Source organism: Crocodylus porosus, unplaced genomic scaffold, assembly GCF_001723895.1.
Source record: "Crocodylus porosus isolate Cpor-Errol unplaced genomic scaffold, CroPor_comp1, whole genome shotgun sequence".
Taxonomy (NCBI): domain Eukaryota; kingdom Metazoa; phylum Chordata; order Crocodylia; family Crocodylidae; genus Crocodylus; species Crocodylus porosus.
The window spans coordinates 194,737,550-194,755,313 of record NW_017728886.1 but is presented as its reverse complement, the minus strand read 5'-3'; the positions used below and the strand labels follow the sequence as shown (position 1 = coordinate 194,755,313).

Sequence of the window (17,764 nt, the reverse complement as noted above, 5' to 3'; positions counted from 1 at the left end):
TAGAGGACTGCCATTAGTGTAATCCACTCAGACTAAATACAAGCCATCAGCACAGGATAATGATCCAGCCATCAGCATTGGATACAAGACATTTGCAAGTGGGAAGCTGGACTGCACATGCCCTCCACTGTGAGAACATGGGACTCAGTGCTTTGGTTTTCAAATCCACTTTAACAAAATGGTTAAGAAAGAATTGTGTTGAGCAACAGGGATTGCTCAGTTGGGCCACATGCAACTTACAGCCTTTGCTGTGCATCCATGAACCTGCTGAGGAGTCAGGGTTTGGAAAGAGAAAAGACTGGAATAAGGAAGGGTTATAAGGGAAGCTTGTAAGTTAAAGAAAAATATAGGCAAAGCAAAGGAAGAATGGGAAGATGAATCTTTGCCCACTAGAGCACTCCTTCCTGAACCAAGCATCTAGCTGGGGTCAAGCACCTAGCTGGGGTCACCTGACCCCAGTGCTCTTTCCTGCCCAGGGCAGGGGGTTGGACTCGATGATCTACTGAGGTCCCTTCCAACCCTAAAAATCTATGAAATCTATGAACCTGAAATAGAACCTGAAACTCCTAAGTGTCACCTCTCTGCTACTTCTAGGTATGTATGAATCCCACTAGCAGAATATCCCACATAGAGCTATGACAGCCCACTGTCTCTTACTCTGTTAGCTCAGGTGTCTGAAATCATTAAAATTACAGACATCTATGTTAACAGAATACTAAGGATGCAAAGTGAAGGACTCAAAACTTAAAAAAATGCAAAGATTAAGGTTACTTGTATGTGTGTTTTATGATATATTGCTTTAATTGCATGATCATCTAATTACATGATGACATACTATTTTTCTCCACAAGACCCCTGTCTCCTACAGTGCACATAATGGGCTGTGCCCTTTGTCCACTGCATAGCCCTATGCTTCATTTATTGGATACTGTTAAAATCCTTCTCTAAAGACAGACTTATTAATTTCCTCAAGCTTTTCTGTGGCGTTTCATTGCTATAGTATCCCAGAGCTTCATAAACATTAGTGAATTTATTTTCACAACACCCCTGTGAGATGATTAAGGTTAAATGCATCCACTAATTTTGAAAGACCAATTTGCAACACTTAGACCTTATTTTACAGAGTACTTAGCATTATATTACACTCTATATATTCAAAGTACAGCTCTCATTCACTGCAGGTGCAATAATATGGGAGTAGCATTTCTGCAATTCAGATTCTAGTGTCTCGTGCCAGGTACCAAGAATACACAACATCTGTGAAAAATGTTTTAAGTCACTTGCTCAGCATCACATAAGGGCAGTGGCAGAGGCAGGGAAAGAATCCATTTCTTCAGTGCAGTGTTCATCTGTTGTAACCATGAGACCTTCCTTTTTCTTCTTGTGATTGCCTATATCATCCACTTTCCAGCTTTTGTGACAAACAATTTAGGGTTCCTGTTGACAAAATTCTAATGCACGATACAACCCTTATACATCTGCGGTGGAGGTCTGTTCTATATGCTGAAGACCTGTGATATATAGGAGACCCATGATAAAAATAGTATGTGATCACCTAAGTAAAGATTATAACATAACACAAAAGGTTGAAATTAAGCTTGCACAGCCAGCCTTACTTCTGGCATTTTCTGACTTCTGAGGACTTGACTTCGCAACCTTAATAATATCCTTTTACAATAGATTTGTGTGCATGTGTGTATGGTTATAAATAGCATATTAATTCCTTTACATGCGTTTATGTATTTAATTAGCAGTAATGTAATATTGAATCCATTTGGCATACTATGACTTGTGAGAGTCTTTGAACTTCAGCTGGGTGGGGATTACAAACTGACTCGTGGTTATTGAAGTCATTGATTCAAGTTCATATATAGATTCAATATCACCTCACAATAGCTGCTTGATGAAGGAGAACTGTTATTTTAAAAGACTTACAAAATGTGGCTTTGTTTCATCCTGATTTAGACTGAACCAAATTTAAAAAAATAATCCTCATGAACCAGAAATCTGGACATCCTGCATTTTAACCAGCTGTAACTAAAAATGGATGTAAGTGCTTATTAATACTCTTTTATTACTTTTATAAACCATGCTGGAGAAAAAGTTACTATGAAGGTGACAGCCTATACTTCTGAAAGTTTCAGGATGTAATATTGAACAGACCCAGCATCAAGCCATTTATAAGACCTTTTATAAAACCCATAGAGTGCCTGTACATGTGCTCTGACATATTTTGATTAAAGCGCGTCAGAGCAGATTCAATGGCTAGGGACAGACATTGCATATAAACAGGTTTAAGTGATCAGAAATACAGTTTAAACCTGTAACAGAACAGATGTTCAGTGCACATAAAGCAGTTTGAAAATGGCCGAAATTAGTTTGAGATAAACCTGGTTGAATGTAGTATGAGACTTAACTGATTTGACTCAAACCAGTTTATGCAATGTCTGTCCTAGACCCTTGCTGGTTTAAGATAAACCAGACACCCCCAGCATCCCAGTATGCTCTCTGGGCTGGGCAGGGCTCTCTGCTCCACAGCATGGCTGGCCCCTCCCCTCTGTTCTCTGGCTGCGGCTCCAGAGACTACGGGCTGCCCCCCACCCCATGCTGAATCAACAGGTAGAATCAGCAGGTAGCTGGTAATGTCCCTCTGCTGTTTTCTTAATGGGGTGATAAACACAGAGTCAGGGGGTGATTAAACACTGTTATCAGTCCCCTGCTGTGCTAATCAGAGGCTGGGGCCTGGCCATGGCCTCGCTCAGCTCAGTGCTATGGAAGGAAGGGAAGGCTGCTTTAGCACCCCTCAGCTTCTAGCCTGAGCCACTGCAGGCAAGTGCAAAGTGCCTGCATTCCTGGGATGTCCGTCTGGTTACAAAACTGATTTAACCTAGCCAGGTTACAGCTAACCTGCAAAAATTGAATCAATTTAGGCTCAGGCTTTTTGAATGTCTGTCCCTAGCCAATTTAAGTCTGCTGGACATTTCTAATTAGAATGCTTCATTGAATGAGCTTTAGTCAAATCACTGCCAGCACCATTTTGAAATGTGGGGTGCTGTGTACACAAGACTGTGGTGTTTGAATTCAAGAGGCTCCCAAGAGCCACTCTGATTAAAATGCCTGCCCACTGGGAGCATTGACCAGGTGTTTCCTTTTATCATGTCATTCTTTAGTATGCATTCACCTTTGATAATTTTAAGAAAGGGGGGGAATCATTTCATAACTGCTGAACGTAACCAGTAGATGGGCAGCCAGTAACTTCTGCTGAAGTAATTTGATTATTTTATAATTTTATATAAGGGATCATTACAGTCTCTGTCATTGCAGAAGTTCGACCTTAAAAGTGAATCTTTAATAACTGCTCTGTCTGGAGCACAAGAATTTCAGGCGCATAATTTTCTTCTCAGAACTGAAGGAAGGAGTTAATATATGGTACCTTTCCAATACATCTCCAAAAAAGAAGTTATTTAGCTCCTAAATTAGAGTTTAACTTAGGAAAAGAACATGATGTATTGTGGGAGAATCATCTATAAGAGACTATTTCAGATGCTTTATATCATTGCTACATAAAGTGCTGATTTGTAATTTAGCATGAAATATGATAAATACTGATCTGCAATATGTGCCTGACAAATTGCTGCTGATCTTTGATGCTAACCAATGAGGAAGAAAGGTGAAAGAAAGCTTGGAGCCATTCTGAGACTTCAAGAATAAAGTCCTAGAAAAAGTATAGAAGAGCCAAGTGAAGAAAGAGTTGAGGTTTCTTAAAGACGCTCTGGAGCAGTGGAGCGACCAAAAAGGCTTAAGATTTAAGTGTAGATGATAAAGTCTTCTCTATGCTACAGAAGTACATTGTTGTAAAATGAGTTGTTTTGGTTGAGGCATTGCATGCTGCAACAGAGTACTGAATTCACATTAACCATGTAGGGTTAAATATATACAACTCACTACACCCACTCAAAGCATTCTTTGCCAATATTTGATGGTCAATGGATTCTTGAATCTATCCTACAATCTATGGAAGTTTCTTAGAAATGCATGCTGTCTCTGATATCAGGTTTTGTTGGTATGCGTTCACAATTTTGCTTTTCTTCGGTGGATACTTCACGTCTCTTTTTGTACACATTAATGCTGGAATTGTGTTTTAAGAGTCATGGACTACACCTTGACATTCATATTGTAGAAATTGTGCAGAATATCTTTCTACACTGCTAGATTGACTTGAGGCCTGGAGCATGTTGGGTCAAGTATGATCACCTATTGGTAGCTGCTCTGGATGAGGTAAGGAACACTGTGTTTTATCACTCACAGTATTTTAATTCTTTGATCATTTGAGACTGATTTCTTGTTGTTCTGGATATTTTGCTGATTTAAGAGTATTTTAGGATTAACAGTGCAAAATAATTAGTGTTCGTGACAAAGAGTTGATGGTGAGGTCAGAGACGGAGTGGTTCTTCTGTGAAAAAATGCGTTCCTAATGGTGCAGGTGTGCCTCTGTCTTTTTAATTTTTTTCTGTGAGAATTTATTCTGGTGCTTAGTTACTGTTTAGTTTCACCTGCATAGTTGCCATGAGAGCATGTAGTGCAGGGGTTTTCAACCTTTTTTAAGGAGTGTACCTCTTCTGGGTACACTTCTGGCAGAGCAGGGCAGAGGTGGCAGCAGTCGGACACAGAGTAGGGAAAGTTGCACTTGTCAGTGGCCACCACATGCAAGCTTCCTCCCCCACAATGTCCGGCCAACTGGGCAGTGCCTGTGTGGCCCACCGGGGAGAGCTGCCGCCCCTTGCCCCCCCCCCCGCCCCGCCCTGCTCCTGGGAGGCAGAGACACAGGATGGCTGGTGGAAGCGCTCCATCCCCACCCACCCATGTGTACCCCCTAGCCCCTTTCCAAGTGCCTGTGGGGGTATGTGTACCTGTGGTTGATAACCTCTGATGTAGTGCATTGGATCAGGTACGTCACATTTTGGGAAAGGCATTTGTAGGAACCGTAATTTTGTTATGGAACTGTTGACTGTAGTGGCAGGGAGATGTGTTGACAAGCTAAGCAAAACTGTGTTGCACTTGATGTCTGTTAGGCAGTCAGGAGTTTGCTTATCGTGATGAGTTGGACAAGATTATAGGACTATTTGAAAGCTAGGAGAAGAGGGCCTGGGAATATTTCTCTCAAGGTCTGACATTTCTTGAGTATAGGCTGTAGTAGTTTGATGATTCCTCTGATTGGTTCAGGCGTCCCTCTCTGACCTCACCATTGTCCTACACAAGGCACCTTCGAAAGGTGAACTTGGGAATGAAAATTTATAAACTGACAGGACATTAAGAAGCAAGGATTTAACACCGATATTGGTTTTATGACCCACTGGGCTCATTTACATGAGATGGTAACTGCACAGTAGCCTAATTCTACTGTGCATTAGCATGCAGGGCAAAAACCATGCTAATACACTAATGCACAGTAACATTAGGCTAATGCTCAGTTAGCATCACTAAAAAGCTGTGCACCACCACTACTGTGCAGTATTGTCAGTTACTTTGCATTGATTTAGAACTTGGTTATACAGTAACTACAGTGCATTAATGAACTTCTAGATACATCCACTGTCCTCTACGTGACTCATGGAGGGTGAGGATGATCCTCCTCCCTTTTGATAAGCCTTGCTCTCACAGTAATCATCTTCTTTCTTTCCCTAATTATCTGTCTGCTATCCCTGGCAATTCCTCTCTCCCCATGCCTACAAGTGTTTTTACTATGTTTTGCTTAACTTGCACTGGTCAGACCTGATGAAGAATGTCTTGCATTCAAAAACTTGACTAGTTGTTATAAGTAGTCTTTTAATCTGAAACCTGGCAAATGACAATTAAAGAGCCATAGTAAGAGGAAAAATACCTCTTCAGCTTCTTTCTTCATGATATTTCTTTGTCTGTACAAGACTGAACTTAAACTTGCCTGGCATTTTGTTAGTTATATTGTTAGCTTTATTTCAACAATTCTTGGATTTTTTTTTCATTTTGTATATTTATTTGACATTGCTAATCTTCTTACCAAATCATTCCCAATTGGAATAAGGTTGAAAGACAACTGCATCGTTTCCTGTATACTTACACAGCTGGATATTTGGGTGTTTTCATTTCTAAAAGATATCCAAGTTATTGACAAAAGAGCTTTATTTAAATGAACTATGTAATCTTTAACAGTGGTCCATGGAACAGATTTGACAATAAAAAAAAATCTCATTACCTAAGAGCTTTGTATATTGTACTGGTGTAAGTTGGTAGTTGAGTAGTTTAAAGAAAGATAAATATTAACTGGATTTAGCTAATAAATCTGCCATTCTTATAGTGCCCAAATCTGTAGAGTTGTTGTAATTGTCATTGTTTGAGTTGTAACAATGAATGGAACTGATAAGGCTTATGTCATTTACATAGAACACAGCATTCATACTGCACTGTTGAATTAATATGACACACACATTGCGTCTTCTGATATAAGATTAACATCATTTGAAAATAGAGAAAATGTAGATTTAGGACTAGCACACTGTTATTTCATGTTTGAAAGGTAACGACAATCTGCTTAGACCAGAAAATCATAGTAGATAACTAGTAGTGGCAGTAACATAGTAGTTAACAGTAGTGATGAAAATCATAGTGTCAATACATTTCTTTTTCATTTTATCTATATTTTTCATAGCTTGATGATTGATGTTAATAGGATTATTGCATAATTACAACATTATATTAGGTGGAGTCTAGTAAATCAAATTATCCTGTTAGTTGCACCAATGAGAGTTTGTACAAACACCAAATGAATAAAGTCAGTTAGGGCATCCCAGATCCATGTTGTCATAAAATTATTTAGCCAAGCATCCTTATCACCTGATAATATCAAGACCATAGTCTGACCTTTCATAACTACTTACATACTTATGGATTGAACTATCACTCCTAGCTAACAAAAGTACCAAATAAAGTCTGATTTCTTCCTTTCTTTCTTCTTCTTCTTCTCATAAATGGACATTATTAAGTTGCAAAGTCAAACACTCAGAAGTTAGCAAATACTAGAGTTGAGATAGGCAGTAAATCCTCTAGATTTCAAGTGCTTCACTAATACAAATGAATTTATTTTCACACAACTCATGTGAGATGACAGGGTTGATATCACCCCTATTCTACAGCTGTGGAATAGGAGCACAGAAGACTAGGTCCACAAAGGGATTTTGGCTTAGATTTCAGCACCTAACACTTCAATTTCTTAAAGCCTAGAAGAATCCGGAGCCTTGATCTAGACGCTTAATCTTCCACTATAGTGAATGGCAAGAATTAATGCCTTCAACATGGGGAAAAAAGAAAGCTTGTCTTGAATTCGAGAACAACCCAGGGAGGTGGTTGCTGTGACTCTAGCTCCAACCCAATGGAGACCATTGGCACCAGGGCAGAGGGAAAAGTAGAGAGATCACGTAGTGGGCTGGGGGACTGTGTGGGAGATTGCACAGAGGCAGGGGAGCTGGAGCAGCTCCGGCTCTGGCTCCAGCTCTGGCTTCGGTTCTGGATCTGGCTTTGGCTGATGCAACCACCCCTGCCTAGCTGGGGTGGCAGACACCAGGGGGAGGCAAGTGGTAACAGATTCAAGTGAACAGGTGGCAGGGGGATAGGCACTGTGGGGCATAGTTTCTTGGGAGGGGGAAGTAGGTAAGGGGAGGTTGTGGGGAGCAAGGGGCAGGGGACAAGCTGCCTGCCCCTCTGCCACTGTTTTCCCCACTGCAGCAGTGGAAGGAACAAATTTAAGACAATGTCCAATAGTAAGATATTATACATGGAAAATTATAACACATTTTTAATTTTCCATGTATAGAATCTTAAATTTGAAGTTGTCTTGGATTTGAATGAATTCAGTAATTATTTGTACAAAATGCTGTGGTTTTAGATTTTGAAACCTAATGTGGCAGTTAGGTATCTAAGACCCTTTGTAGATCTAGCCCAGAGAAATTAATGTTCTTCTGGTTCTTGATGTTGTGGCTTCCTTTAGTAAATATATTGCTGCCTAGTTAGGTAAACTTTTATCTTCTTGTTCTTGCACTCTAATGTGATATTACTTTGACAGTTGGTCTTCAAGGATGTTTGCATGACCTGCTATTTGCTAAGTTGTTTCTCTTTGGCTGTAGATTTTCAGAGGTATCACACAGTACCATCAGCTTTACATAAAGTCTTAGCCGGCTATGTGTTTGCCACCTATCTGTGCTGTGCTAGTGTTTTGTATTGCCAATGTACCTGTTCATTTTGAGACCTATGACAATAACAAACAGCAGCCTTAGCTGTGAACAAGAATTCCAAAGTAGTGTATATGTTGTAGACTTTTTCATTGTGTGTTCATCAGGACTGTGAGCATGTTGTGGTCATTTATTATTATTTTCTGTAAAACTTTTTTCTTTCTCTAAAGAAAGTTCAGCATACTCCTCAAATTGGTGTTTTTGAATGTGTCATACTGGGTTGGTGGTACGGATCTTTGACATGACTGAATGGCATTCTGGTTCCCGAACTTGACAAATGAATGTTGGCATGTGTGCTTCCAACCACTTGCTGTTGCCAGCTTCACGTCCAGCCACTCGCCAACTGCCTGTTCCCACTTCCCCCTCCCCGCCCCGCTGCTGACATCTGGCTTCTTCAGGGCAGGGGGTCCCAAAACTGTTTCTTCCGGGGGGGGGGGGGGCAAAAAATGGTGGGCTGGTCCTGCTTGTGTCCCAGCTAGCCAGGTCAGCATCTACACGTATGTTGCTGTGCACTAAAGAACTCTGCCGTAGCAGTATCTACAAGTACTAACCTGCAGCATAGTTCGGTTCCTGAGGCCTAATAGACACTGAGACTTTACTGGGGAGCTAATTAGGCAGTTCCACAGTAAACGTCTCCTGTAGATGCGCCCTCTGTGACTCTTACCTTACCTTCCTCCTCCTCTTGCCTTTTATTTTTTATTTTTAAACTTTCACTTTCCAGTGTTCTCCCCATTCCCACCCCCAGCTGCTGACCCAGACAGCTTAGGACCTTTCTCTGCTAGAATGGCCAATTCTAATAGGCAGTCATAGTCTGTGAAGGGGTCTTCAAATCCCTAAGACCCCACAGTCTGCAATTCCTCATCCCTGGCTGTGCTGGAGTGGAGGAATGCATCCTGGGAGTTGGGAACTTGGTGGGCTACAAAACCATCAGGTACGTCTCCTGAGTCAACACAATACCCGTTATTTTCCTGAGCTCCCCAAACCATGTCAGCAAGGAGGCAGAGCAGCAATTAACCACAAAGCCTTCAGACAGTGCATCCACAAGTGTCAGACTGTCCAATATCTCCTTTTTTCTGTGATGAGAAACTGGCTGAGGACTTTGCTCATTTTGGTAGGATTATGATCCCCATTCAGAGAATCTCAATCTGATCTTTAAAGCCCCTGTGCATGTCCTGTATGGAGGTGGTTCTCTAGGGCAGTATCAGTATCCAGGGGAAGGGAGGCTTTCATTTCAGCCAAAAGTTGTGAAGCAAATTGCGTGGAGTGCAGGCCCCGGTAGGTGGCCAGGGCTTTAGCCAGGAGCTAGGCGGACAGGTCTGGGTGAAGGAGGTGAACCAGTGATGGTATGCAACTAGACTAAGGAGGTGCTAAGGCTTCTGACACCAAGTCTCAGTGCCTCTGCCTGAAAACCATGTTTTGGAACAGGAATTGCTGCAGTATCCCTGGATATGTCAGATACCTGGCCTGGGGTTTCAGGTAGGAGGCCCACCAGGCCAGGAAGAAGTTGAGATAGAAGGGTAGGAGGGCATCTCAGCTGAGGTGATCAGGATCAAAGAGGAAAAGCTCCCAATCAAGACTGAGGCCCTTCACGCAGCATGGGAACACAAAGGCCCGTCATTACCAGCAGATGACTTCTCCAGCAAAAAGCAGCTGCTGATGGGTTGAAAGGAGAAAGGTGGCCACACTGCTCGTCAGGTGCTCAAAAGGTGTCACACTGCTATGTGCCCACAGTAGCCAGTGGCACCCTTCCCACAATAAGTCCATGAGGGGTTTCTGGAGCTTCTTTAGCAGGGTCATTGATCATTTTTCAGCAGGGTCCAAAACAGCACACTTATGCCACAAAGTAACAGCAACCAGCCACAATAAGACAAGCTGAGCAGGGCTACCCTTGAAGCTGTGCCTTGACCTCCTAACTGAAGTCTTCACAGATAGGCTGGGAAGCCTGGGAAGGCACCCAGGACTTAAAGCCATCACAGCTCCAGGACAGGCCCCCAAATCAGGTATGCGGAGTGAGCACTGGCTCGGGTGCCCAGCAGAAACATGTTTTTGGCTTAGTTGACACAGGCTGAGGGGGGTATGCTTACAGTCCATCGGGGCTTGATGTTATAGTCATGTTGTCAGTGTACAGTGTCACCTTAACTGGGGAGTGGAAGCTGGGGCTGAGATCAGTTGGAAGGTGAGTGCTGTCAGGCAACATCACAGCTAATACAAAAGTGGCTCTATGGCTAGAACATAGAGCTTTTTGGAGACGAGGCAGCCCTGCTGGATACCTTTGCATGCTAGGAATGGGATACACAGTGCTCCATTCACCTCCAGGAGGCTAGATGTCCCAGTACAGGATCTGGATGGTAGAGATGAAGGAGGCCCAAAGCCAAAGGCCTCCAGAGTCTGGAATAAGATGTCATGGCCAACTCAATCAAAAGCTTTCTTTCCATCCAAAGAGAAAAGACAAAAGAGCAGGTTCAAACCAAAATACTGCACAAATGCCAAAAAGTCATGCAGCAGAAACAGGATATTCTCCCAGGTAGGCAATAGCTTTGCTCAGGGCCCAGAACTGAGGCCATGAATATTTTGAACTAGTTGGCCAGAATTTTGTAATCAGTGTGCAGGAGAGATCTCAGTTTTCAGTCCTGAATATCACCATGATCCCCCTTCTTGGACATCAGGGTGAGGACTGTTCACTGGCAGCTGACAATCAAGATCTCACTTCCAAGGCTGTCCTGAAAGATGCCCAGCAGATCCAGGATGAAGAGGGACAAAGGGTTTTACAGTATTTGATGAGGAATCCATTGAGATCTGGTGGTTTCCCTGGCCTTAAATGGCAGCAATCAGCTCTGCCAAGGATAGCTCTTGCTTGAGCTTGTAGTGTCTGATGTAGAGAACTTGGGGAGGCCCTCAGGCCAGTGTTGAATGACCTCTGGGTAGACATGGGTGGCAATGAACAGTTCTGTGTAGAAGCTAATGGTGTGCTTCTGAATCTGGCAGCAGGGTTCTGGGAGGATCTTAAGCTGGCCAAAGCAGATTTTGAAATTCACTCTTTTGAGTTTCAGACCCAGAAGTAGAAATTAGGATTTCTCATGCATGGGAGATGTGGGGTAGTTTAGGCTAGGGACAGAAATTACACATATAAGGGATCAGAAGCTGGTATAAGGGATCAGAAACCAGTTCAAATCTGTAACAAAACAGAAGTTTCTTGAATATAAGCTGCTTTCAAAATGGCCAAAACCGGTTTAAGATAAACTTGGATGGATGTAGTATCAGACTTAACTGGTTTAGGTTAAATCAGTTTACTGAAATTCTGTCCCATAGTCCCTCCAAATTGAAGTTAACTCACAGTCCCCCAACATCCTAGGATAGGGGATGTCAGCTGGTGGTACGTGTATACCCGGGGGTACTTGGGAAGGCCCCAGGGGGTAAGCAGCGGCAGCATGGAGAAGCAGGGGTACATAACAAGCCCTCCCCACTGGGAGCTCTCTGGACTTGCCATCTTTGTCATTGCTTGTCACTTTGACCAGGGTTGGTGATAAGAATGGAGAACCTGGTATACTACTATCCAGTGCCATGCCTTACAAAAGGTGTGGTCTTCTTGTGTCTCTACACCACATTTAACCATTTTGTTGCACACGCTTGGGCTCGTTTATTGTACTATTATTGCAAGATCTTTTATTAAACATGTGCCTTCAAGCACCAGGCACTGCAACAGGTGTTGCATAGTCTGAGGCTCTGTGCCGCAGTTGCAGGTGGTTGAACCAATAGTATAGCCCCACTTCTTCATTAGTTCCTTGCAATGTCCAACTCTAGTGTTTAGGCAGTTAAGACATATCCACCTTTGCCATGGTTCATCAGCCCCCAATGCTAAGGACTCAACCACTGGACTGTCCTTTTTTTGTTGTCAGGTATCTTTTCAGCCTCTCATTCCATCTCTGTAGTTGTGCCTCCTTGGGTGTGGCATTGAGAGCTTGGGTGCTGGTGATGCTCCTGTGTGATTTCAGTCATTTGCATGCTGTAGGGTGGTTGTTCAGCAGGTGTCTCACGTGTTCAGCTTGTTGCAGTCATTCTATCCTGCTGGCCACTGCTCTTCTGATGTCAGGCAGAGTGCTGCCAGCAAGCAAGTGCATACCATTTAGGCTGGTAGGCTTCAGACATCCTGTGATGCATCAGCAGCTATCATTTAAGATCTCGTCCATGCAGGGCATGCATACTCAGCAAAAGAGAGGCTGAGAGCCAGAGCACTACTTCAGATGGTTGAGGGACTAGTTCCCCATTTTGAGTTGGTGAGCGTATATAAGATGTTGTTATGTGTGGTGGCATCTCCTTGAGGAAGTCTAGGAAGGCACTGTACAGGTAGGCATTCAGGGTGTTACATCCATATTCGAACTACCCACCCCAGCATGACCTGGAGGCAGTACCTAGCTGCAGCAGTTTCAGAGCAAGGCTTCCTTGCCTGGTGCACTCCATACAAGTTGCCCATTGCCAAGTGTACTGATTACCTTTAGTAGTGCCTGCTGAATGGTGCCCTGGTCAGTGGCACCTTTTTCTACCACTTAGGCTAGGTGTGGGTGACTGCCTTCCCCTTCTCTGAATAGGAGGAGGTAGAGGAGATGCTCAACTGCTCCTGGCTTCAACTACTCTGCTGCCTTCAAGGAGGAACTACTGAAAGCGGCGTGGATGGGTGGGAGGAGGCCTGTTTAGGAGGAAGAAGAGTTTGAGATCTATCTTCTGTTTCCTTGGATTTGTAGAGAGAATTTTAACTTCTGGGACCAGGAAGCATTCCACCATTTTCCTTACAGGCTGCCCTGTATGATGTGCATCTCCTAAGCTTCTTCTCTACCTCCCTTCTCTTATCCTTCATTCTCACTCTCTTCTCTTTGTACTGGGGCACGCCTTTCCATTAATAATCACATGTCTGTTTGTTATTTTGCTTTCTTGTTTGATAAAGAGAATATCTTTAAAGAAAACACAAACCAAAACATTGAGTGTCAACATTGCCAACTCCTTCTTATAATTAGTAACCCATTTTGTTGGTTCAGGTTTCAGTAAATAGGGTTAATTATGGATCTGGTTTTTTCCAGTTCAAGTAAAAGAATAGCTTGAACTGATTATCTGGACCCAGTTTGATTCCAGTTCAACTCACTGGTCCCCTCTGCTAGGTCATCAACAGGAACTAATTAACAGTCTCTTTCCCCCCCTCTCCTCAGAGTTGCACTAATATTATTGATGATACTAGTATATAAACAAGGAATTAAACAAACATAGAGCCATATGCTTCCCTCTGCTGTGAGGCACAGAGGGGAATAACAACAAAAGAAGAGTAAAATGGGGCAGTAAAGCCCCAAAACAGCAGAATGAAGAAAGCAGCTCCTCCACAGCCTAATTTCCTCTCCCCAGGAGCTTACAAAAGTGCACCTCCAACAAAACCATAGGGTTATAGCTTCCTTGTTTGTAGGTTGAGGGCAGGGAGTAGCAAGTCAATCCAGGATTCTTCCCTCCCAGCAAAGCAGAAATCTGCATGGAAGTTAATGTACCTCCTTGCGGCATTAATTTCTACTCAATCCCTGCACCAGCCCCCACTATTCCCTTGAGGGGGGTTATTTTACAGACAGGGAGCAGAGCCAATGCCACAGCCTCAGCAGAACAACATTGTGTGGTAGGTAGGTACTGTGCGGGGACCAGAGCGTCTTTTCCCCACTGCTTCTTAGGGGCTGCAGGATGTTCTGCTTTTTCTTTTGACAGTCTACTTCTACAGCCCTACCCACTTAGGCAAGCATTTGTAAGAAATGAGATGACTATCTTGCGTAGCCCTGACACCGTCTGTGGGTTATAGTATGAGAAAGAGCATTATCTTCTATAGCCATATTCAGTTCAATGTATTTAGAAATACATAAGAAAAAACATTTGTTTGACTCAAAAGGATACATATATAAATGCATTTATTTTCATATTTTTCAAGGGTTATCACAAACCATAAGAAAAAATAAGAAAATCATAATAATAATGACATCATGCCTTTAGCTTGGAAATGCCTAACTGTGCCAGGTTCAACAGCCATGGGAAGGTTAAAAGCTGTTTGTCTTTTTGTATTTTGTATTTTTTGTTTTTACTATTGTTGATGCATAGATGCCATTCACATAGATCAAATTCAAATAAATATGTAAATTGCGATGTAAAAGATTAGTTATATATGGGGTAGGCAAAATCCAGCCTGCGGGCTGAATTGGGCCCGCAGTTGACTCCATTTCCCAGCAGCCTCTGCCTGCATTACTGCGCCCAGTTTCCAGGAAGACTCCAGCAGCAGGGCTGTAAAAGCACAGCAGCGCTGGCAGGGTGTGCAGCTGGGCGATGAGCTGCCCAGTGGCTGGGATCTTGTGGCGGTGATAGGTGTGGTCTGGAGCCGGGGCAGAGCTGCGATCCGCTGAGACATACAGGCAGGAAATCACAGGTCTGCCCTGGCTCCTTGACCGTGCTTTCACCACCACAAAATCCCGGCCCTGGAGTAGCTCCCTGCCCAGCCACTCAGCCTGCCAGCTCTGCAGGGGCTGGTCTCCATGGAAACCCTGGCCCTGCACTGTCACAGCCCACTGCTGCTGGGGTCTCCATGAAATCCAGCTGCAGCAATGTGTGCAGGGGCTGCTGGGAAATGGAGTCCAGCCGCCAGCCAGATCTGCCATTTTGCCCACTCCTAAATTATATGATGTCTGGCCTGACTTATAAAGATGCCTACTAGTTTGGCTTTCATAGAAGCTTATATGAGTTGTGAAAGCTCAGCACCTCTGAAAATCAGACCATTAATTTTGAAAATACTTATTAATTACTCTCTAGACTCTAGTAGCTCATTTGGCATTACTAAAATCTATGTTCTTTTGAAAAGTGGCTTTTTCACATGACACAATAGGCTGGCTCCTAAAAAGCAGTTATTTCTTATCGTGTACAGGCTTCTTTATTACCGGCCCAATTACTGACCTGTAGCATTGACCTTAATGAATTGTAACATTTCCAAAGGAACAGTATAATCTATTGTGTTAATCTGGTTGACAGGCATACTCATGAAGGCTATGTGCTAACAATAGCTATGAAATTTTTATTGAAATAATTAGCATGCTTGAACACAAAAGCATGCTCCTAAACAAATTAATTTAGTTGGTTTTAATTTGTATTTTCCAGATCACCCAAAGGCACTAGCCCAGATTATGGACAAATGTTGGCAGAATGTCAATTTAAGAAATAAACCAAGTTTCAATTATAAGTGTACACAGGTGTCTTCAGCCACATTTTGTATTGGTAGATTTTCAAATTGTCTTAATAGATTTTGCTTTAGACTGAGATCTGCTGTGCCAAGTTTATCTGAGTTATAAATGCTTAAAATGATGGAAGTACTGACAGAGTCTTAACAACTGCGTGTGAGAATGGTGCTGCTATATTAAATAAAATACTGTAAAAGCATATTAAATAAACATTTCTGATTTGAATAATTTCAAATGCAGTGATCAATACAGTTCCAATGATCTCCAATATTCTTTTTCATATAAAAATCTTTTGAAAAAAATAGTGTCACTTTTCAGCTGCTGCATTCATTGTAATTTAGTGCTGTTGGATGCTTTCATGTCACATGGTTATAGCTAGGTAGATTAATAGGTAGTTCTATCTGGAAATTTCTTTCCTGTTATTGTTCTCCCTCAGCAGTTGATGGCTAAGTTAATTCTCTTTAGTTTTGTCATGCTCTAAAGCACACATTGCCAAGCTATGATAAGCTTTACAAGGGGAAAAAAAGCCATGATGTCCATCAAAGTCTTAAACTTGCATTTTAAACTTTGGCCTGACCTGATGTGCCATTCAAAAAGCTTCAAAAGATTATTTTTTTAAGAAAGGTTCAATATGTCCCGAGGCTATCGGTTTTGAGTTAAACTGGGTGAAGTAGAAATATTTTACTCATCAGCTTTGCAGTCACAGAGTTTGCCTCAGCTAGAACAAAACTGCTGAGGCATTTAGAGAAAATTAACCCCCCATCCTAGCAGCCAGATGTGACTGGTTTCTGATGAATGCACATGAGTGGGCTGAAAAATCAAGAGACTGTGAAATTCCTGTCAGGTCCGTACAGTGCAGAATGGGCTATTGACTGCTTTCTATATTTCCCTCCATCATTCTTCTTGAACACTGCCATTAATTTCCTCTCCTACTCTGACTTGTTTTTTTTTTTTTTTTTTTCCCTTCCCCCCCTTTAGCTCTCCGTGCTGCAGAGCAGGATGCATAGGGCATTGGTGGAGTACTTCAAACAGCGAGGCCTCTATAGCCAGGCTGGGCTGGCGAAGTTCCAGGCAGCCTCTCATGAGAATGCTCAGAAAATATTAGCTGTGCAGGTAGGTGATTGCAGGGAAGTAGGAAAGATCATTCCGATCTAGATTGAAAAGCAAATGATGGGTAGTGTGATGAAGCATTAAAACCATATCCCATCAGAGTTTTATAAATTTTTAACCTCTTTAATAAACTGGAATTGCATGAAGGATGAATTCAGTAAGTTAGCACATATACCATGCATAGTTTAAAAAAAAAAAAAGAAGATCAGATTTATTTCTCACAAACCTTTGAAAAGATTATTATAAATACATTGGATATAAACATTTGAAAAATATAAAGATATTTTTACTGCAGTTCAGCTGTTTTTGAAAATGTTATCATGTACTGTTTTGTGCAAATACTATCACCACGGCAAACACTATTGTCAGTTTCATTTTATTCGTATTACATTTCCTTAGCAGAAGTCTGTTGCTTTAGGTAAAGAGCCACACCTTCATAATTAGGTTATGTGATCACTTTCCCTTTATCTGGTAATAAACAGCAAGGTTTGGGCTACAACGTTTACCAATGGTTTCAAGATACCTACAGTGTTTAATAGTTTGGGTTTTTTCCCACATCTATGTTTGTATTTTCTGGGAAAAACAGTGTGTAATATGGTTAAATGGTCTGTTCTTTTTATCTCATACAGTGGTATGTTGTTAATATTTATATAAAGCCACTCCTTTCAATCTCTTCCCATAGTTAATGGCCATAACCAGATGGCATTTTTGAAAGGTTTTTAAAAGGCTTGAGTGAAACATTTCTCCAGCCTTGTTCTTTCCAAAAAAGTTATGTAGCTGATACCTCCTTAATGCAGCATAGTTGTATAAACTTTAACTTGTATTTTCAACCATCAGGCTCTGCTGTACAATCATTAGGATACCACATTTTATTACATTTTAATATTATACAATTCTACTTCATAGTTAATATTAGCATGAACAAGATCAAAACTAGCTTGAAAAAAACCTTTTAGAACTCCTTTAAATTGCATCATTTTGGGGACCCATTTTCAGAACCTTCACTGAGGATTTTTATTTTAAAGTCCTGTTTTTTTCTTATATGCATCCAAATACATCGTGTTCATAGATTTCATAGACATTAGGGCTGGAAGGGACCTCGGAAGATCATCGAGTCCAGCCCCCTGCCCAAAGGGCAGGAAGTCAGCTGGG

General features: G+C 42.1%; 1 protein-coding gene across 1 annotated transcript in view; it reads left to right on the top strand.

Moving 5' to 3' along the window:
- CCDC178 (coiled-coil domain containing 178) overlaps positions 1 to 17,764 on the top strand; it is a 292,890-nt gene that overhangs the window by 246,373 nt on the left and 28,753 nt on the right. The window contains exon 18 of the mRNA XM_019547626.1: positions 16,481 to 16,615. Coding sequence (XP_019403171.1) covers positions 16,481 to 16,615 — 135 coding nt within the window. The remainder of the gene's footprint in view (positions 1 to 16,480; positions 16,616 to 17,764) is intronic.